General features: G+C 32.1%; 1 protein-coding gene across 1 annotated transcript in view; it reads right to left on the reverse strand.

Annotated features, from left to right (window-relative positions):
* OSBPL11 (oxysterol binding protein like 11) overlaps nt 1-22,638 on the reverse strand; it is a 98,637-nt gene that overhangs the window by 36,706 nt on the left and 39,293 nt on the right. The window contains exons 4-7 of the mRNA XM_051985480.1: nt 22,104-22,183; nt 21,117-21,299; nt 10,738-10,939; nt 6,460-6,605 (exon numbers count right to left, since the gene is read on the reverse strand). Coding sequence (XP_051841440.1) covers nt 6,460-6,605; nt 10,738-10,939; nt 21,117-21,299; nt 22,104-22,183 — 611 coding nt within the window. The remainder of the gene's footprint in view (nt 1-6,459; nt 6,606-10,737; nt 10,940-21,116; nt 21,300-22,103; nt 22,184-22,638) is intronic.

The following is a 22,638-nucleotide window of genomic DNA, read 5'->3' on the forward strand; positions in this document are numbered from 1 at the left end:
ATATAAAATTTCACTGAAATTTTCTGAAGAGGATAGTGATATATCTCAGGAACACTGTTTTTAAAAGTCATGGAAAAAGTAGGGGACAAAAAGAAATCATTTAGGAAGTTATTACAATAATCAAGTGAGAAGAGAACCTGTATTTATTTTCAAGGTCAATAGCATATTTTGCTTGATTGTTATTTTTAAGACTATATGTAGTTGAGAAAATATGTACACATGAATAAGTATAAAAATAAGTTAGCATCAAAATGGTAATATATGACAAGTAGCAACTGACTTTATATGAAGACTGAGGAAAGATAGATTTCTGTTTTGATTAGAAGAGTTCTTAGATGAGATAAGATTTCTTGGGACCTTAAAGGGTAACCTTCAGATAAGCAGAGCATTAAGGAGGGCATTTTACAGAGGGGAAAATCTCATGAACAAACAATAGAAGCAAGAAAAGACATAGTATGCCCCGAAGGAAAAAAGTACCACTATAACCGGAATAAAGGGTTTATAAAGGACAATGAAACATCCTTTAATGGAAGATGCCACTGAAGACACAAAAGGATTTAAAACTAGAAGAATTTTTTTTTAAACGCAATTAGTGTTAAGTGTCTGAGGCCAAAGTTAAACTCAGGGCTGGTGTTATAATCAACTGTTGCCACCTAGCTGCCCTTTACACATCCTTAAAGATAATCTGGTAAAAATTATTCATTTTTACAGATGAAAAAATTGAGGCAAAGAGAAATTAAGTGATTTGTCCAAGTCAGAAAGTAGCAAAGCAAAGCCATTTGAGTGTTTACCTGCCAACACAAACCCAGGAACTATATCAACACAATTACAAAAAACTTTCCACACAAATAAAATTAGATCTAAACAAATGGAAGAATATCACTTGTTCAGGGGTAGGCCAAGCTAATATAATAAAAATGACAATTCTATCTAAATTGGTCTACTTGTTCAGTGCCATACCAATCAAACTGCCAAAAAATTACAAAATTTATAATTTATAATAGAGCTAGAATAATAACAAAAATAACAAAAATAGTGGAAGAACAAGAGGGCAAGACTATCGAGATTAATGGGAAAAAAAATACAAAGGATGGCCTAGCAGCATTAGACCTAAAACTTTCTTATAAAGCAGCAGTTATCAAAAACATTTGGTATGGATTAAGAAATAAAAGTGGTAGATAGAGAATAGGATAGATACACATGAAACAATAATCAATGATTATAGTAATCTAGTGTTTGATAAACTCTAAAATTCCAACTTCTAGAATAAAAACTCAGTATTTCACAAAAATTGCTGGGAAAACTGAAAAACAGTATATCAGAAACTTGGCAGAGACCTACATTTCACACCCTAAACCAAAATAAGGTTCAAAATGGATACAGGATTTGAGCGTAAAGGGTGATATCATTAGTAAATTAGGAGAACAAGGGATAGTATACCTTTCAGATTTTTGGAGAATGGAGGAATTTATAACTAAAGAAGAAACAGAGAATATTATGAAATACAAAATGGACAACTCTGATTATATTAAATTAAAAACTTTTTGCACAAACAAAAGCAACAAATAACATTAAAAGGGAAGTATAAAACTGGGGAAAATTTTTACAGCCAGTATTTCTGATAAAAGACTCATTTCTAAAATATATAAACTGTATCAAATTTGTAAGAATAAAAGTCAGTTCCCAACTGATAAATGGTCAAAAGCTATAAACAGACAATTTTCAGACAATAAAATTAAAACCATCTGCAGTCATATGAAAAAAATATACACCATTGATTAGAAAAATGCACATTAATACAATTCTGAAGTACTACCTCAAACCTCTCAGATTGGCTAAGATGATAGGAAATGATGATGATAAATATTGGAGTGGATGTGGGAAAACTGGAACACTAATGCATTGTTGGTGGAATGGTGAAATGAACCAACCATTCTGGAAAAAAATTTGTGAAACTATGATCAAAGGGCTATAAAATTGTGTATATCCTCTGACCCAGCACTGCCAATACTGGGTCTATAGCTCAAGGAAATCAAAGAAGGAAAAAGCAGCTCTTTTTGTGGTGGCAGGGAACTGGAAAATGAATAGATGTCCATCAAATGGGGAATGGCTCAATAAGTTATGGTATGTGAAAATAATGGATGATGATGATGAACAAGCTGATTTTAAAAAGGTCTTGAAAGATTTACACAAACTGATACTGAGGAAAGCAAACAGAGTCAGGAATAAATTGGACACAATAATAGCAAGATTGTATGATAATCAATTAGGAAATTCTTGGTTCTTCTTAGTGGTTCAGTGATCCAAGGCAATCCCACTAAACTTTGAATAGAAAATGCCACCTGCATCCAGAGAGAATTATGGAGACTGAGTGTTAATCAACACAAGCTATGTTTTTGTTTTTTCCTTCTGTTTTCTTTTCTCTTTCATGGTTTTTCCCTTTTGTTCTGATTTTTCTCTCCAAACATGATTCGTAAAGAAGTGTGTAATTAAAAAAATTAATGTACATGTATAATCAGAAAAAATAAATTAAAAGCAACAATCAAAACAAGCAAAAAAAAAATAGCAGAGCTAAGAAAAGAATGGAAGTTTTTTTATTCCATATGAAAAACTTATTCCGATATACCATATTAGAAGTTAAGTTATGAATGGCTTTGAAAGCCTATGTACTTTAAGGTGTGTACTTTAAAGGGTGACCCAAAGAAGTTGTTTTAGATTTAATCTAGTGCTCATACATAGGATATGAGAAGGATGGAAAACTAGGGCAGTGAGTCGACCTGGACACTACTACAATAGTCCTGGAAGATGATGAAGGCCTAGGGATTACCCTATGAATACAATGAGAATAAAAAAGGTATAGATCTAAAAGATATTATAAAGGAAGAATTGTAATACTTGGTAACATATTAGTTGTAAGTACAAAGGAGAAGAAAAACAATAAAGATTTACTTCAACAGATGAACAGAATGTGGAATAAATAGCACTGGATTTCAATATTTGCTGGGTCACATGTTCCTTCTTTCATTCTTGGTTCCAGTTTACAGAATGATGGAAAAAAACCTAGAATTCTGTATAACTTCCAGATGAGTTCACCTTAGTGTGAACAATGAATTTTCAAACATGGTAGTATTATCGAGCTTTTACCATTCAGCTGGACCTAAATACCATATTTTACATAATTATAATTTTGCATAGTTCAAATTCAAATACACATGTCCATTTCAATGGATCTGTCGATCATAATCATTCTAGTCTTCTCCACTATGCAGAAATTTTATTTTTCGTACTGATTCTCTAATACACTTCCCCTAGCTGCTTTTCCAGACTTCTTTTTCCAAAACCCACCCAACTCCCCAAATTCCCTCTCCCTCAATAGATAACCTTATTCTAAGTGAAAAGACAGAGGCTATTTGGCATTAATTTCTTCTTTTTCCCTATTTTCTATTGTTACAACTTTCTTTTCATTCTTTCTTCTAATCTCAGAAAAAAAAAAAAGAATATTACCTCTTTATTCCTCATGTTTTAGGTATTGTTTCTTTAGGTCCTTCCTTGCTCTGGTAGCATCTTCTCATTATCCCCTCTTCCACTTCATCAATCTCTACCTTAGCACTAGCTTATTCCCATCAATCTTCAAGTATGCATAACTGTACAAGAACTTGGAAAACCATAATTGACCCAAATTTTCTCCTATGACTACTTATTTCTCTTATATGTAAAACTTTGAAATGCTGCTTTAACTTTCTCATTACATATTCCCTCCTTAATGTCATGCAGTTTGAATTAATTGCTTTCGTGCAAGTTTCTAATATCTGATTTCTAGGAAAAAATGAAAATCTTTTCTTAATCCTCATAATGCTTGAAATATTTACTGTGTAAAACAAAGAGAAGCCAAGGATAATCCAGTGGACAACATGAGGAAGAAGCATCTCTGGATATTTGAATGCCTGTTCTACCTACTTTAGTATTAAATAATAATTTTAATATTATAATTTTAAATAATAAAAACTATCATATATTCCCCGAAATGTTCTCTCCCCTAAGTTTTCACTGGCACTACCTTACTCCAGTTATCATAAGTTCTATCTCCTTCCCTGGAAAGTTTTTCTCCTCCCATCCCATTTTTCCTAAATCTCACAATCCTCAGATCTCTGCCCTTGACTCCAAAAACTCTTTTCCCAGGATGGGCTTTAGTAACAATACTGTGTGTGGCTGTGGCCATGTCATTTGGTCTTTTTGTGCTCTGACTTCCTTATGTCTAATTTAAAGAGTTTGGACTCAAGAGTCTCTAAGGTTCCTTCTGACTATAAAAATGTGATGATTCCAAATTTTTTTAAAAAGCTTTTTATTTTCAAAATATATGCACAGATAATTTTCAATATCCATCTTTGCAAAATCTTGTGTTCCAAAATTTTTTTATCCTTTCCTCCCTACCTCCCTCTCCTAGAGCGCAAGTAATCCAATATATGTTAAACATGTTATCACACCAATCTTGATATCTCAGTTGAGTTTTAGTCCATATCTCCAAATGCTCACAGGATATTTCCACTTCACTAAAATGTCACACCCATGTAACGTATCTAGAACCAATAGACCATCTTCCATTTAAAAGGGAAACATCCAAACTTTTCTACTTTTATTGACAGCATCAAATTTAATTATCTTTGACTCACTTTTTCTTTCATTCTCTATATTCAGCTCAATTACTAGGACCTATAAATTTTTCAAAACTTTTTTCATCTTTTTCATTGGTGGTGCAGTAGACAGACTGCTGAGCTTAGAGTTAGGAATAATTGAATTTAAATCTAGCCATAAAAACTTACTAACTTAACTACCTGTAGTTGAGTCACTTAATCTATGTCTCAGTTTCCTCGGATAATTACCCTCCAGAATTATTATGAGCATTAAATAAGATAATATTTGTATAATGTTTAGCATAATGCCTAGGACACATAAATTAAAATATACTTACTTCCTTTCCATTTCCACTACCATCTTCATTAAGTCATGCCTTAATTACTTCATCAGCTTTCCAGACTCTAGACTCTCCCCTCCCCAATCTATCTTTTATTATAGCCTCAGTCTAGTTTTCTTAAATTTAACATAATGTGCCAGGTTCAAACCTGGTTTTGGTATTCTGTGATCATTAATTCTGGATTACAACTATTTTCACAAATAAAATCAAGTAGTTATACTATGGAATCCCCTTCCAGTTCTAAGAAAGTTTAAACCTAAAGTTGTACCTCGTTGATGCAAGATGTAAATCCAAACTTCTCTGCCTGATTTATAAAGTCCTCCATGATTGGTCCCACCCATTCTAGGCAATCTAATTCTCCATTTATCCCAAATATCAACCCTTTTATTTCTCCCTAACTGCTTCTTACAACATACCATGTCTTCCTTTCCTTGTCTGAGCAATTTCCTGGTAATGCCCACCAATTCCTTGCCATAATGCTAAATGTTGCCACTCTTTCAAGCTTACCTTTGAGCTTTTTTTCCCTAACTATTCCCAACATGTTCTTTGATTTTAAATCTCCCTATACTCCAATAGCACCATGATATTACAATGTAAATACTTAAACTAGACTATTTATAATACTAATATCTGCATCATGCTTTAAGAATAGAAAACTAAGCATAGTTTTATTTGCCTCTAACAACAACCCTATAAGGCTTCAAAACTGAAATCCAGCAAAATTATGTGACGAAGAGCAAGTTAGAACCCAGGTCTTCTGGATTCCAAGTGCAATAAGCTCTCCATTATGCCACAATGCTTATTAGCCATTTCAAAATGTTTCATGTATATAAAATTTGTTTCTCATCAATAATTGGGCCTATTTCTTAAGTTAAGCTTACTCCACATTCCTCACTGACCTGAGAACATGAGCACTAAATAGCATGCATTCAAAAAAATTTGTTGATTGATTATACAAAATAAGCTAGTTAAAAGTGGACGTTCTAGTAAAAACATGGAGGTTTAGAACATGGACCATTTTAATAAAAAAAATTTATATTCTAATTAATATAAAATCATTCAAATCAATAAAAATATTTCAAATAACTTGTTTTAAGTACAACTTTAAAAGGAAAAAGGCTAGTCAATACTCCTGTGTAGCAAAAGATTAATATGGTAAGAAAAGGGGAGGGAAAGGAATGACATTTTTGTGGCTGATTGTAATACTTTATGTTGAAAATGAACAGGAAAAAAAAAGAAACGAAATTTTTACAGCACAAAAAGGATAAAAAGCAGAAAACCTATATGTATGGATAAAAAAAATTAATGTTAGAAAAATGATGTGCTCAATATAATAAAACAGACTTTTCCCAACACTAATATAAAAAGTAATTTACCTCAATAGACTAATTTATTAATGTTTTTAAATTGTCTTACTAAAAAAAATTTCAATATTTTTAAGGCTCATATGCTTTATTCATCAAATTCACATGTTCTTATTATCTTACCCTTGTTAAGAGTCCAGATTCTGAACTGGATGGCTCTTCTCGGACTGCCACTGGCTTATTCTGCTCAGGTGCAAAGGTTTGATCACCTCCATTCTTATAGTGATTTGGCAAAGGTAGTTTTGGTTCCAACCATTCGATTGTCGTCCCTGAAGAAGTAAGAGATAACTTTCGCTGTAACTTGCTCATAATCTGAAAGGTTTGACAGAATTTGCTTTTGCTTTGTTTGGAACTTGCAAAACTAGAAGCAGTTAAAGCTGTTCAGAGGTTCTGTCAGAGAGTCACTTTCAAATTCATTTGCATGTGCTCAATGACTGGATAATTATACACAGGAAGCTTGCAATGTGAAATCTGACACTGGATTGATATCCTAAACCCTGAGAAAAGAAGCTTGTTTTTTGGTCAAGAATGGGATGAAAAGTATTTTGTCACTCTGTCAGTCCCTATATGAACTTCTGAACAAAAGCACACATTGGAAAGGAGGCACATTAGTACTAGTAGTATTTTCTAAGTGTCAGATTTAAGGGAGAGTTCAAACTGAGGACCTAGTTAAGGATTGATTTTTTTTATTAATTGAAAAGAATTGCCTCTGAATCTAAAGAATGAAAAACTAAAAAAATTGTACCCAAAAGATCATAAGCATGCTTATTAATTGATATTCATTCTCAGAGATCTCAAATAAGGCACTGCGATTCTCATTACATAATTAATCAAGCATTATCTGACATTTTCTGTACATCTAGAAAAGTAAAATACCATGTCAAATACTATCCTTTTAAAAATAAATTCTACTTTCTTTTCTGCTGTAGAAATGATAGTTCTATGTGCCTTTAAGCTGAATAAATAATACTTGGATTATTGAAAGGTAGTAGTCACATTTGGAGACTTGTCATCCTCTCAGCTAATGACTCAAATGTCTTCTATTACCCTCAACTAGTTTAACAAAGCAGATTCAATGTCTAATCAATAATGGAAAATGTTCCACTTGATTTCAGAGGCAGATCTAGGTTCCAATGAAGCTGGGTCATAGAGTGGTATGACAAAACATTCAGGGTGATACAGTTGAAACAGAAGAGTAAGGGAATCACTCACAATGTAATACTGCCCATGTATTACAGTACAAGTGTAAATTACATAGTGCCTCCTGGAACTTTTGGCCAGTCACTTTAGTGGCATATTTTTAAACTATCTCACTGAAGCCCATGATTAGGGGGGTCCTACCTAGGGAGGACAACTGACTTAAGCCTCTATCAGGAACCATAGTGAGAGAAAAACAAAACACTCCAACCTTTAATTCTGATAAATAAGTAAAAACAAGAGTATCCTATTTTATGATTTTTTTAGGCAAGAAAAATAATATAACATTTAACATAATCAACAAAACTGTTGAAGAAAAGAATTGATGAAGGGGCTGTTATTATATACTCTCTAGAAACTATTTTGCTTTCATAACATTCAAAATCTCTTATGAGGCCAGTTGCTGGGTTAGTAAATGAAGATCATTTTATGGCAATGAAAAAAGAAAATTCTTTTTTGGGGGAATGGAGAGGGAGCTAAGTAGGTGGCAGATTTGAAATTACATTGATGTAGGGAACCCCTGGTGAGAAATTTACCAATGCATATTAAAACCTGTTGTTCCACTTGTGCTATTGGACATCTAATGGTCATTGAGAAGTTAAATCATTTGTCTCAGGTTACTTGGTCAATTTGTGTCAGAGGTCAACAAGTCCTGCTGAATGAGTCTGGCCCATTAGCAACTCCAGCTATGCTACTTTTCTTTATGATTAAGCAAGAAAAAAGAAAGCAATAAGCATTTATATAACATCTAATATGTCCAAGAAACTGTACTCAGTACTTTACAGATATTACTTCATTTGATTATGTGAACTTGAATTAAATATACCTTGTTTCATCTTCAAAGTTTTCAAAGAGTAAGAATTAACCTTTTACTTCTTGCACAATTATGTTTTTCTTTACAAGTGATTAATGGAGAAATTTCTATAGATTCAATTCTGAAACCATGATGATTACTTTAATGAGAGAAATTCTAGTAGCAATTCATTAAATTCCCAATAATTCTTTTTGTCATTTAAAGCTCTCCAGAACCCTGCCTCTCCTACCTTTCTAGGATCCTTACACTACTCTACTCTGCAATCCAGTTACACTGGTCAATTCCTCAACCAGAATGCTCCATCTTTTGTTGACAGGTCTCTGCACTGACTGTCTTCCATGCTTAAGAGTTGTCATCCTTCTTGCTTCTGACTTGAAGATTCCCTGACTTCTTTTGAGATATTTTAAAGCTTATCTTCTTCAGCTGGCACTAAACCCTGTCTTAGACTACCTTTGAGCTATTCTGTATATAACTTATATGTACCTAAATATTTACACATTTTCCCATTTTATTAATATAGGAGCTTCCTAAGGCTAGGGATTCTAGCCTTTCTTTGGATTTGATACAGGACCTATCATATAAAAGGCTCTCAATAAATTCTCGCTGATTTATAAATTTGTGGTCCCAAATTGACAGTATTAGAAAAGAATGTCCCTTAGAATGTAAGCAAATGAAAGGTGGACCATTATGTCTTTGGTCTATCAAAAGATATCATAGAACACTAAAGTTGTTTGGTTAAAAAAAAAATTTAATTTAAGAACATTATTATTAATTTTTAAACCTTTCCTTTTTTATTCTGAATGTAAACACCAAAAAAGTGTGCATTTCCATAGCACACAAAAAGGATTATATATAAAACCATAAATCTGATATCATATTTATTGCTTTAAAAAGTATACAATAAATTCCAAATATTACTTTCACAAATATCTTTGTCTATGCTCTCTTCTGAATTGTCCTCTGCAAAAAAAAAGCTTTCATCAGTCATTCTAGGAAAGGGGGAATAAATATTGCCAACCCTCCCCTCCCATTATAAACTGAGGATAAAACAAATAAGCATAGCAAAATAAAATAAATCTACACAGCAGACATGTCCAAAAATGCATGTCTCTCAGTGTATCTTTGGTTTATCACCTCTCTGTCAGGAGATGGATAATGTGAGTCCTCTGGAGGCACAGGCATTGCAATGAACAGAGTTCTGGCCTTTTAAAGTTACTTTACTTTACCACATTATAGTCTTTCTTGTCCTAGGTTTGCCCTCTTTACATTATTTGATACTATAAGATTCTCTGAAATTATCTTTCATTTCTTCTGGCACAATATTCCACTGCATTTCCATATTACAATTTGTAAAGTCATTTCCAAATATGTGCTCCCTCTTAGAATTTAGATCTATACTTTCCTTTTTAAAATTCCTTTTTTGTTCAGCAAGTTTGTTTTGTTTGTCATGTCTTCTGTGATCTTTGCTTCCTTCTTAACCTCGGCTTCATCACCCACTTTGCCTTGTTTCTCTATTGCGCTTGATGTCATTTCTACACCAAGTGTGTGAGTGTATGTGTGTGTGATTATAAACAAGTGGGTAAATGTGTATGTATTGTTCATTTCAGATCAAGAAATATTTTTGAGTCACTGATTAAGGCCCAATTTTTCAATTTTAATTCTTCTTCTAGGTCACAGAAGAATTTTAGATGCTAGCACAGAATTTAAAAATATGTCCAACGCATTCATAATGTAAATAAAAAGCAAAATTAAATAGTAAACAAAAAAAAACAAAAGGGAATCCAGAATCATTATTTCACTGGCATGGGGATCTTCTGATGTAGAAGCTCCTTCAAACAATACAGGATGACTAATAATCTATTATATATATTGTTTTTAATGTCTAAGGCACTTGAGATTTGCCCATGGTGACACCATTAGTACCAATAGGATTTGAACACAGTTCTTCCGACCTCCAAGTCTAGTTTTTCATTCACTGGGCCACAGTGATTCTCCCTTTCCCCCTTTCTCTCTCTCTCTATATCCACAAACATATATATAATATGAGGAATATAACTAAGGCACAGTACAAAAAGCCTATACAATGATGTGATAGATTCATCTTATAACCTTTTAATCTGATTATAAAACATAAAAAGCTAGAAGATACCTTGGAAAGTATCAAATACAAAAAAGAGCTCATGAATAGTAACTTATGACTATTTACAAAGTAAATAGTAAATTCATGACTTTTTACAAAATAAATGGACAATTCATGAACAAAAATCCACTTGGGGACTAAATAATGATTTTAATTAGTAAAACTTCAGGGAAAAGATTAGCAATTAGGTTGTTAAAGTATAATTTAAAATACCTTTAATGTAGAAATCTATTTTTAATCCACACGTTACCTGAAGGTAAAGATCCTTTTTGATGTGATGCATGTTGTAGCTGGAGAATGTGAAAACAATCATTCAAACAATTCATAGTTGCCATGGAAGTTGCTTTGAGCATTAAGAGATCTTGATCCAAAGAGGTAATATGGCCAGAAGCAGGAAGGCATTCAATGCGTCTAATTAAATCTCTTTGGTGTCCTTCTGCATGAGACATCATCTACAGAACACAACAGTGCCGCTAGTTAACACTTTTTTTTTTTTAACCAAAGTTCAAAATCATTTTAAAGATTATATCTTGCTGATGATGATATCCAAGAGCTTAGGGGGCTACAAGTCATAATATTCATGTTATAAGCTAGTTCTCTTTAAAACTGAGTAAAAAAATTCATATAAGAATATCGAATTCCAGAAATCTCTTTTCTCTTTTCTCAAGTGTCTTTTTCCACTATAGTCTGCTGTTTGACACAATAAAGCAAATGACAGACACTCACATACATAAATACATAAATATATATAATTACCAACTAAGGAAGATACAGAAATCAGAAGGAGGTTTGTCTAAAATGACTAAGGTCTGACAAATTAATAGATGATAAATAGGGAATGACATCAGAAGAAATGAAGCTTCCTTCTCTTCTAGGACCTTGGTATCTGGACTGAAGCCAAGGCATATGGAGAATCATGGTATAGTAACAGAGAAAACTCAGTTCACTGGCTTCAAATGTTACAGGAATAAGCAAACTATACTATCTAGAAAAAAAAAATCATTATTAATAATCTTTGATTGTTTTCTAAATTAAAAAGGAATGTTCCATATTTTCAAACCTATGAATAAACAAAGCCCAATTATACTTATTCTCAGAAAGAGTAGCAAGGGAATCTCTTTCTCAGAATCCTTCAAATGTGATAATGAGATGGTCTCTGAAGTTGGCACTTTCGGCACAATTCTGGCAAAGTTCTCCATTTCCTCATTTTTGGCACTGACGTTTGAAAATCTGGGAAAGTTTTTAAAAAATCTTATAGTGAGTGCTAAACAAGAAAAATGGGAATAAAATCCTACATTACATAAATCTGATTTCTGTTACTACTCCTGATCTGTAGAAATAGCTCTGAACCAGGTGTTGGATGGCTTTGAGATGCATTTCAGCTATTATTCAGTCACTTGGTCATGTCTGACTCTTCGTGACCTCATGGACTATGTACTAAAGGCTCTTTTATTTCTTGAAACCTGTCTAAGTTCACATTTGTCGCTCCCATGACACTCTCTTTCCATGTTATTCTCCACTATCCTCTTCTCCTTTTGCATTCAAACTTTCCCAATATCATGGTCTTTTCCAATGACTCTTCTCATTATATGGTCCAATGATTTAAGCTTCAGAATTTGACCTACCATCAAACAGTCTGAATTTCTTTAAATACTGACTGATGTCATTTCCTTGGTGTTCAAGGGACTCTCAAAATTTTTTTCCAACAATATAACTGGAAAGCATCAATTCTGTGGAACTCAGCTTTCCTTATAGTCCAACTTTCAGTCATGATACCACTGAGGAAACCATATAAGAACTTTTGTCAGCAAGGAATTATCTCTGCTTTTTGTTATGCTGGACAGATTTGCCAATTTTCCTTCTAAGGAGCATGTTTTAATTTCATGGCAATCATTACCATCTACAGTAATCTCTGAACTATTTAACTCTGTACTTTGAAAAATATAAAATTTGACACAGTTTCCATTTCTTTTCCTCCTATTTACCAAGGAGTGATGGGAATATATTGCCATGATCTTACTACTTTTTTAATGTTAAAGAAAATATTAAAGATGAATTGAACCTGAATTTTCATCAAGAGGCTTATTAATACTTTCTTACTTTGTACCATCAGAGTGGTATCATCTGCATATCAGAGCCTGTTGATGTTTCTTGTGGCAACCTTAATTCCAGTTTATGACTCAGCCAGTCTGGCATTTTCCATGATGAATTCTGCATATAAGTTAAATAAATAAAGTAATAAAAAACCTTATTGACTCCTTTCCCAATCTTAGCCAATCAGGTGCTGTTTCTTTTAGATTACTGCTTCTTCTGATACAAAGTGAAATGAGCAGAACTTTCTGCTCATTGTACACAGCAACATCAATATTATATGATGATCAATTCTGATGAATTTGACTATTTCCAACAATGAGATGATTGATGCCAGCTACAATGATCTTGTGATGAAGAGAGCCAAATACCCCAGAGAGAGGATTGTGGGAACTGACTATGGATTACAACATAACATTCACTCTCTATCTGATGTTGTTCACTTGCATTTTGTTTTCCTACTCATTTTCTTTCCTTTTTGATCTGATCTTTCTTGTGCAACAAAAGAATTTATAAATATGTTTACACATATTGAATTTAACATATTTTAACATGTGTAACATATATTGGATTGCTTGCCATCTAGGGGAGGTGGTGGGGAGAAGGGGAAAATCAAACACAAGGCTATTCAAAGGATCAATGTTGAAAAGTTACGCATGCATGCATGTTTTGAAACTAAAAAGCTTTTAAAAAAATTACTGTTTCTTGATCTGAATACAAGTATCTCAGAAGACAAGTAAGATGGTGTGTTTTAACATCATATGACAAGTTACAAAACTTCTCTGTGCTTAAGTTTTCTGGCAAATCAATCGATCAGTTCTTTTTTAAGTCTTTCAAAAGTTGTTTTTCTTTATAATTTTGCTGCCTTTTCTCCAAGTCTCTTAATCAGCTCATAGTAAATGAATCTTTATAATATTTTTCTAATTTCTAAAAATTAATTATTAATAATTTCTAATGGTACAATTATATTCACTTGTATTCATATACCACATTCTGTCCTTAAAACTGGATCACCTCCTTAGATTTCTGTTGTTTGCTTTTACTTTTTTCTTTTTAATTTCCTCTTCAGGTTCAAGAAGTTGATTTTGTCAGTATTTGAGTGTATTTAAATTATCCAATTTAGGTAAACACACACCTCATCTGATTATTTTCCTTGCCTTACTCCACCACCTCATTCCTTCTCCTTCCTGCACTATGTGTTCCTTTTACATTTTTCTTGTTTGCAATTCAAAGTACTCACTTTTAACTTGAAAATTCCTTGTCACATTAATGGTTCATTTTCCCCCACAGGATGATGCTCATTTCTGAAAGGTAATTCTTTGTGGTAAGGCTCTAACATTTGTCTTCTGAGATGCTGCCTTCTAAGCTCTTCTTGCTTCAAGTGCAAACTGCCAGGTCTTATATGAATTTGACTGTGGTTCTTGGTACCTGATACCTGGGGTCTTTGGACTTTGGCTATGACATTGCTGGGACTTCTCCTTTTAAAATTCTTTTCACGAAATGACTGAAGAGTTCTCATCTTTTTATCCTGAGATTCAAAATATAGCATCTATACTTTTTAAATTATGGTTTTCAAGGAATCCCAAGTAATCCTTAAATGATCTCTTCTGGACATGTTTTTTACATATTTACATTTAAATAAAATAAGATAGTTAGCTGTCTTACTTTTTTTTTTTTTTTAGTCTATTGGTTTTGATCTGTATCTTACTGCTTCATGGAGTCTCTAATTTTTGTTTGGTCTATGCTAACTTTCAGGGAGTCAAATACTTTATTAGTTTCTCTTTTAAATTACACTTTTTTGTAGCAGAAAAAATTAAAAACAAAGTGAGTGGCCATAGATTAAAAAATAGTTAAATGTCATACATGAATGTCATAAAATTTTTATGATGTCTTAAATTAACATAAAAAATTGATCTGGTACTACACAACAATGACAATAATGTAAATGAATACAAGACTAAAAGGCAGTCAAATCTTAGTGTCTATGAACAAAGAGTGAAATACATCCCACTTTCCTCTTAGTACAAAGTAGAGAATTATAGGTAAAGAATATTGCATATAATGTAAAATGAGGACATTGTGGATATTTTGAAAGAAGTCCTAATGAGTAAGGAATCTTATTTGTGAGTTTTGGACATATCTTTTGTGTAACTTTTTGTTGAGAACATGAGAACATGTTTGCAAATTACCTGATGAAATGCCAGGAAAGCACAAAGAAGTTAGAAGCTCATTCTTTCTTGTATATTGATTATTTGCAAGCCTGTGTTTATCCCAGAAAGCTGGCTAATTCCTTGAGTAAACAGTCCTCATAAAGGAATGAACAAACATTCTCTAAGGTAGGCCTCTTATGATGGAGCATCCTGTACCTTGGAGGCTGTTACATCACAAGAGTCCCATATCAAATGAAAATACTTAGTTAGCACAGAGTCTTCTTTGTTCTCAGCCTATAAAAACCCCTTAACAGAAAGAGATTTTGAGGATTCAGCTCGGAAATACTCTACAGTTTGTCTGGTAATGGCTCCCATTCTGACTAACTGTGACCACAGGTCCTACCAGCCAAGCAATTCAGATGTTGGTGCTTCCTTAGAGTGGTGATGATATATGTTATTTATTTGTTTTGGTGGCCATAATGTTTGTTAACTGTGTAATACTTTTATGCATTGAGTTTCCTCTTTCCCTTATGTCTTATTTTTTCTTGAGCAGTAATAAACTGTGCCTGTTTAATGCAAATACTGAAACTACATTAATCCTACAAACTGTTTTTCTATTATAAAATGGATAGTTTAGGAGTGGAAAGCAAAGTATACTGGGAAATGACTATGATATTAAGAAAGCACCAACAAATCAAAGAAAGATTATTCTCAAATTAATTTTAAATTTTTGTAATTAAGAAAAATAAAAGTAGTGTGGTATATTGGTGCTGGGCTCAGAGACAGGAAGCACTTGGTTCCAATCATGAGCTGACACTGAACCAGTTATGTAATCTTTAAGCAAGTAACATTAATTTCTATGTGCCTCTGTGAAAAATCAGAGAGCCAAGGTTGAAAAATAAAGAGATGTTTACCTAAATTGCTATATATGATAAAGTTTGCATAGTCAGTCTTTTTTCCCCTCTACTCACCAAGGTTGGGTTTTTTTTTGTTTGTTTGTTTGCAAATGACTGTTTTAATTACTTCAAATATTTCAGTAACTTATAAATTACTAAGCTTTTTGTTTCTGTCAGCTCATAAGATTCACAGACTCAGAGATGGGAGGAATCCAAGAGACTTTGGAGTCCAACTCCCTTATTTTACATACGAAGAAATTGAAGGACAAGAGAAATTTAGGAACTTGCTGAAGGTCAAGTAATGACAATGAGTAAGTTTTGTTTCAGTTTGGGTCTTCCGGAGTTCAAGTTCAGCACTATGTCTACTATTGGGGTTTTTCACCCCTTCAATTTTTTTTTATTTTATTCTTAACAAATAAAAGCATTTCAATAACATAGTTGAATAGAAAAAAAGAGATGATCATATATGAAACCAAAAAATCTGTTATGTACAATTTGCTATTTCTTTTAAATATATAAAGTTATCACGTAAATTTTTTCTCTTCCTTCTTACTTCATATTTCACCCTACCCTAGAGATAGCTATACATTATACCATACACAAGTATGCATATATACATTATACAAAATATATATATATGTATATAGTATTATATGTACATATATATTGTATTACATATATTTTAAAAATACATATATACATAACCATTCCATACATACTTCTATTTAACAGTTCTTTCTCTGGATAAAGATAGTGCTTTCCATCATATGAGCTTTGTAGTTAATTTGAGTATTTATAATAAGTAAAATTTATTTTAAGTTACTCAATGTCATTCTTAAAACAATCTTGTTCTTACTATACACTATATTTTCTTGGTTCTGTTCATTTCTTTCTACAAGCCTATCCATGTTTTTCTAAAATCATCAGGTTCTTTATTTTTTATGAAATGGTAGTTTTCCATCATAATCACATTCCACAATTTGTTTATGCAACATCCATTTCTTTGATACCATGAAGAGAGCTACTATAAATTTTTTAGAACATATAATCATCTTTGAAAATAGGTCAAAGGATATGGGCAGTTTAAAACTCTTGAGACATAATTGCAATCCGTTCTCCCATAACATGGATCAGTTCACCATCCCACCAAAAATGTATTAATGTTCCAATTTTTCCACATTCCACCAACATTTATTTCCAGTTCAATCATTTTAGCCAATCTGATATAGGTGTAAGATGTTATCTCAAGGTTGTTTTAATTTGCTTATCTCTAATCAATAATGATCTAGAGCATTTTTTCATATGACTAAATTGTTTTTATTTTTTCACTGGGAAACTGCCTGTTCATATCTTTTGAACATTTATCAATTAGGTAATGATTCACATTCTTATAGATTTGACAAAGTTTAATATAGCTGAGATATGAGGTCTTTATAAGAGACCCTCCTTTCCCCAATTTTCTGCTTTCCTTCAGATCTTGGCTACATTTGGTTTTTTGGTACAAAACCTTTTTAATCTAATGAAATAAAAATTATTCATCTTACACATTACACTGATATCTATCTCTTTTTTATTCACAAATTATTCACCTATCCATAAATGAGATAGGCAAAACTTCCAAGTTCTTCAAATTTTCTTGTAATATCTCTCCTTATATTTAGGTCATGTTTCCATTGTAAGCTTACCTTGGTAAATTGTGTAATATATTGATGTATGCCCAATTTCCACCATAATTTTTTCTAGTTTTCCCCAATAATTTTCCCCAAATAATGAATTCTTATCCCAAAATCTTAAAATCTTCACAATTTTAAAATACAAAAGATGCAGCTGTAAATTGTATGTTCTATTCTGTTTCATTGATTCATTTTTCTATTTCTTAACCAGATAGTTTTAACAATTATGACCTTATACTATAGTTGAAAATCTATCATACAGTAAGTATTTAAAAAATGTTTGTTGACTAAACTAATTGACAAGAAACAATGAATACAAATAATTTAGAAAAACTTGGAAGACTTATATGAATTGATGCAGAGCAAAGTAAGAATTTATACAATGATGAAAAGAATGTTTGGGGAAAAAAACTATAATGAAGTCTTCAGAACTCTGATCAGTGCAGTTTGACCTCATCTGAGCAATGATTTTTAACTTCAGAGGAAGGGTGATTATGTGCTTCTAACCTCTAGGATGAGTACACAGTTAGGTAAAAACTGAGATATGAGATATCAGATGTTGCCAACATATTGTTCGATTTACTAACTATAATAATTCTTTAGGTTTTTGGTATTTTGGGTGAAGGAGAGGATTGAAAAATGAAAGGTTTTTTTTTTTTTTAATTCATGATATTTATTTAGAAAAAAAAAGAAATTATGTCCCTTTAGAAAGTAAATAGATAAAAAACAATGTTTTTGAAAGTTCCCTTTCCAACTCACTCTTTTCTCTTCTAAAAATGTATAACAGGCTCAGGCTTACATTCTCTTCTCTTCTAAAAATGTAAACAGGCTCACAGTTTTAGAGCAAGAAGGGACTTTAGAGATCATGTAAAATCCTTTCATTTTATAGATAAGAAAACTGATGCACAAAGGGTTAAGTGATTTGACCACTGTCACACAGATATTTAGTGACCAAAGCAGGATTTAAACTCAGATCTTTATGACTCTAAGTCCAATGTTCTATGCACTATATATTACTAATTATCTCTCTCTGGCATGGTTTTTATAACATTCTTTCATGCTATTAACTTTACCATTTAGAAGACTGACTAATTAAGTGATGGGGAATTTTTTTTTAAAAAAGCTATCTATTGCTAACCATAAATCAATATATTTCCTTTGTGATTACTGTATGATTTTATACACTAAAAAGCAAAGAAGGACACTAGAAACTTCAAACTGCTAAAGAGGTCTAAGGAAAAAAAAAAAAAGGTTAAGAATCTCTAAATTCCAGATATTTTTTTTTAGGCCAGTAACCTAAAAGTTTCCCAATAGTAACCAAACTAATTCCTGAGAAATATTTTATTCTCAAATGAGAAACAGTATGCAATTTGATAAACAGGAAAAAGGAAAAAGACAGAAATTGGAAGGGCATATGGTGGGAAAAAAATGACAGATTTTAAAGAATGTGTATAACTATTTAAGAAGTAAATAATTTTATTTCATTACTACATTCTGAATTAATAATACTCAGACTGCTGTAAGATATATTGAAAAAAGCATTGAATTTTACAGGGTGAATGAAGTTCACTTATATGATCTTAGAAAGTCATTTATTCTCAGTCTGTTTCATTATCTGTAAAATCAGAGGATTAAATTAGATGATGTAGAGACTTAAAATTAGATGACTTCTGAGCTCCCTTCTAGCTCAAAAAAATTTTTTAAAAAGGTTTTGATCAATTTACTGTTAGATCAACTACAAAAGGCAAGTTCTTAGTAATCCAAAGCAATCTCAATGGACAGAAAATGCCATCTGCACCCAGAAAAAGATCTAAGGAAACTGAATGTAAATCAACACATGCTATATTCACTTTTTTTTTCTGTTTGTTTTTTTAATCTCTCCTATGGTTTTTCCCTTTGCTCTGATTTCTCTCCTAACATGATTCATAAAGCAATGTGTATTAAAAATAAAAATAAAAAACTTAAAATTTAAAAAAGTTATTTCTATCAAGAAAATCTCTAATTTTAAATCTTAAATATTTGTATTCTATTTATTGTGAATCTACTGTTAAATATTATTTACTCTTTCTATCACTATGAAGAAAGAATATCCATAAAGTATAGTTGACTTTTACTGGGGAGGGGGGCATTCTAAAATAACTTAAAATCATATATAGTAAAAATTATCCTTCATGTAGGAGTTTTCTCTGTGAAAAGATGGATAAAGCACTTTGCAAAACTAAAGCACTAGTTATTATTCTTCTTACTAGTAATTATTATCTTAATATCTTTTGTTTTGTTTTGTTTTCCTGAACAGATTTTTTTTTATTTGTTTACAAAATTCACAGTAAATAGAGAAGTGTTATGACAATAAAAGCTATAAAAATCTTTGGTGACATAAACTGTGCCATAGAACCCAGAATTGAAGATCTCATATTTCAGTACACTTGGTCAGACCACCACAAAAAATCAATGTTCCATTCTTCATTTTACTTTTAAGAAAAATCTCTAATAAGCTACTAAGTATCTAGAAGCATTATCTTAATATTCTTACTGAGCAAGTAGATAGCACAGTGGACAAAGCCCTGGACTTGGAATCAGGAAGATTTTCTTGAGTTCAAATCTAGCTTCAGATACCTACTAGTTGTCTAACTCTGGATAAATCACTTCACCTTGTTTGCCCGAGTTCCTCATCTATAAAATGAACTGAAGAAGGAAATGGCAAACAACTCTAGCATCTTTGCCAAGAAAACTCCAAAATGGGGTCAGATATGACCAAAACAACTCCACAACAACATAATTCTTACTATTATGTTTGAATGATGTAGATAAGGGAAATTTAAAAGACTACTTCCTAACTTCTAACTTTAGGGTGAAATCTGAAGGTTGGGTTAAAGAATTCTGGCAGATAACCTCCTCCTTCCCAATTTAAATGTCAGATAAAAGAAAAATTTTAAAAGAAAAGAAATAAATCCACACACTGTAATTCTTACAGAAAAACCAAACCAAACAACATGACTATCTGTGCCCTATGTTCTGAGTTCTCACATTCTCTCCTAAATAGAAACTATACACTTATTTAGTGGAAAGCTTTTCTGTCTACATTGTTTTACCAATCATTGCCCACAAGATTCTGAACTATCTAATCCTAGTACAGATTGTCAAGAAGAATTCATGGCCCTGGAAGCTGCTATAATATTTAGCCATGATGGAAAGGGTACAGATTCAAAGACTATATGAAGAACATATTTCTGTCTATACTGTCCGTGGCAGAGGAAAAGCCCACATCTTTCCCAGACAGTACTCACAAGATTGGGCCCCTAAAAGGGAAAATGGAGGCAGCAGAAGCTAATGCTTATCAGTTCTATGTGGATAAGGTGAGCTGAAAAAGTAGGTGGCTCTGATTCATGAGCAAATGGATTCTCTTTCACTGAAATGTACAAACTCCAAAATTCCTTTTGGTGCCACTAATTTCCTATAATTCCTGGAACTACACTTGACATTCCAACAAATGTTTGCGTTATCCTTTTTTTACCTTGTTTTCAATGGATAAATTTCCCTGCCAAAAAACTATGGCTTGGACCCTGTATATATAATAATCTGGTCTTTTCCTGGTACTTCTTACTAAGCTTAAGAAAGAATAAACTGACAAATCAGACAACTGAAGTGAGGAACCCCAAATTGCAGACATAGTCCAATGTTCTCAAAATGCTAATTGGGTAAAGTGATTTGGAGCATCCTAGAAACCTCTTTAAGTAAACTGTTAAAAAGACCTTTCTATTACAAGTGCCAAGGGCAAATATTCTTTGGCATACTTTAACTTAACTAGTTCATACTGACCTCTCTGACTTCCACAAGGTGGTCAGGTTGCAACTGAGTTCTTTTGCCCATGGACTGCAGTTTGGAATGTCCAACATTAAAAAGAGAAATGGCATTCTGACTTGGTCTCCTCTGTGACCCAGGAGAATTACCACTACCTTGAGATGCAAGTGAGAAGCTCCGAGACTTCAGAGGAGGATTATTCTGTTAGATAAGCAAAGTAAAATATTTTTTAAAACAAAATAGGTCCTCAAATTCACTATACCATTTATTCAAATTGTGAAAAAAATATAATTCTGTGGATAGTACAATTTAAGGAAGCCAAAGCAGAAGTTCCATTCTGGTTCATATATAGGCTATATTCTTCCATTCCCCACCCCAAATTAGGCAAAATAAATCCAAATCTGGACTGTAATTGATGCTACTTTTCATGACATTTTTTTTTTCAAAGAGAACTAATTTTAGGGGTATGGGCTATATTTGAAAATCACCTATATTCAAACCAATACAGTAACTGCTATTGCAACATCTTAGACAGTTTGCAAGTGAACAAAAACAGAAAATGAAGGTATCATACATAGGTATCAGGATCATAGACTTGCTGTTCAATCTATTAAATCATTATTTTAATTAGCTTAGCTCCAGCAAGGAAAGATAAAATTCAACTAATCAATATCATGTCTTCAACAACCATAACTGAAGACAATAATTCAGGAAAATAAAATCTAAATGAACATCTTTCAAATGTTTATGTTCATTGAATACTCCAAATTTTCTGATCATTCGTTACACTAAAAACTTCTAGAAGAAGAAAACTACACATACCAAACTAAAATTTAGGTGTATTTATGTTTCAATTTTTTCTTCTTTTTCATTCTTCTTAGAATATTACCTTTCAAATGTATATAAATATTAGTAAGTAAATCACATTTCAAGTATCCTGAGACTCTTCAAAAACATATTCTTTCACTATTTTCATCAATAAAGATTGCAGTCCAATTCACATACCTTTCCAATAGCTTCTGTATGATGTTGTGTACATATTTGAAGTCTGCTAACCCAATGTTGTCGTTCTTTAGCATCTGTGGCTAATAAAGACAACCTAAAAGTTATTTACCTTTAAATCTCTCTGAAATTTAATCAACAATTGAATATTTATAACACTGAAGGAGAGTTTAAATTACTAACACCAAACCAAAAATTTACACTCAAATTCCAAAAACAATCATCCCTAACATGGGAGCTAGATATTGTTGTGCATACAGAAAATAATTCTCAACATAAAGAGAGATTATACAGAGTGGTTGAGTCACTTGAAGACAAAACAAGATTTTTGTATTATAAACAAAGTAGCTCAAAGTATTTGGGGATACTGTGTCTTTTTAGATTTCAAACTATATGTTCAATCAGGACAGATTTGGGAGAAAAAGGATCATTCTTAAGATTTATAAAATCACTATTCAGTTTATTCAAGTTCAAAGAAAAGTTCAGAATTTGGTATTCTCACAACTAGCTTAATAATTCATTAATTCATTCATTTCTG

This window comes from Antechinus flavipes, chromosome 3 (genome assembly GCF_016432865.1).
Source record: "Antechinus flavipes isolate AdamAnt ecotype Samford, QLD, Australia chromosome 3, AdamAnt_v2, whole genome shotgun sequence".
Lineage (NCBI taxonomy): Eukaryota > Metazoa > Chordata > Mammalia > Dasyuromorphia > Dasyuridae > Antechinus > Antechinus flavipes.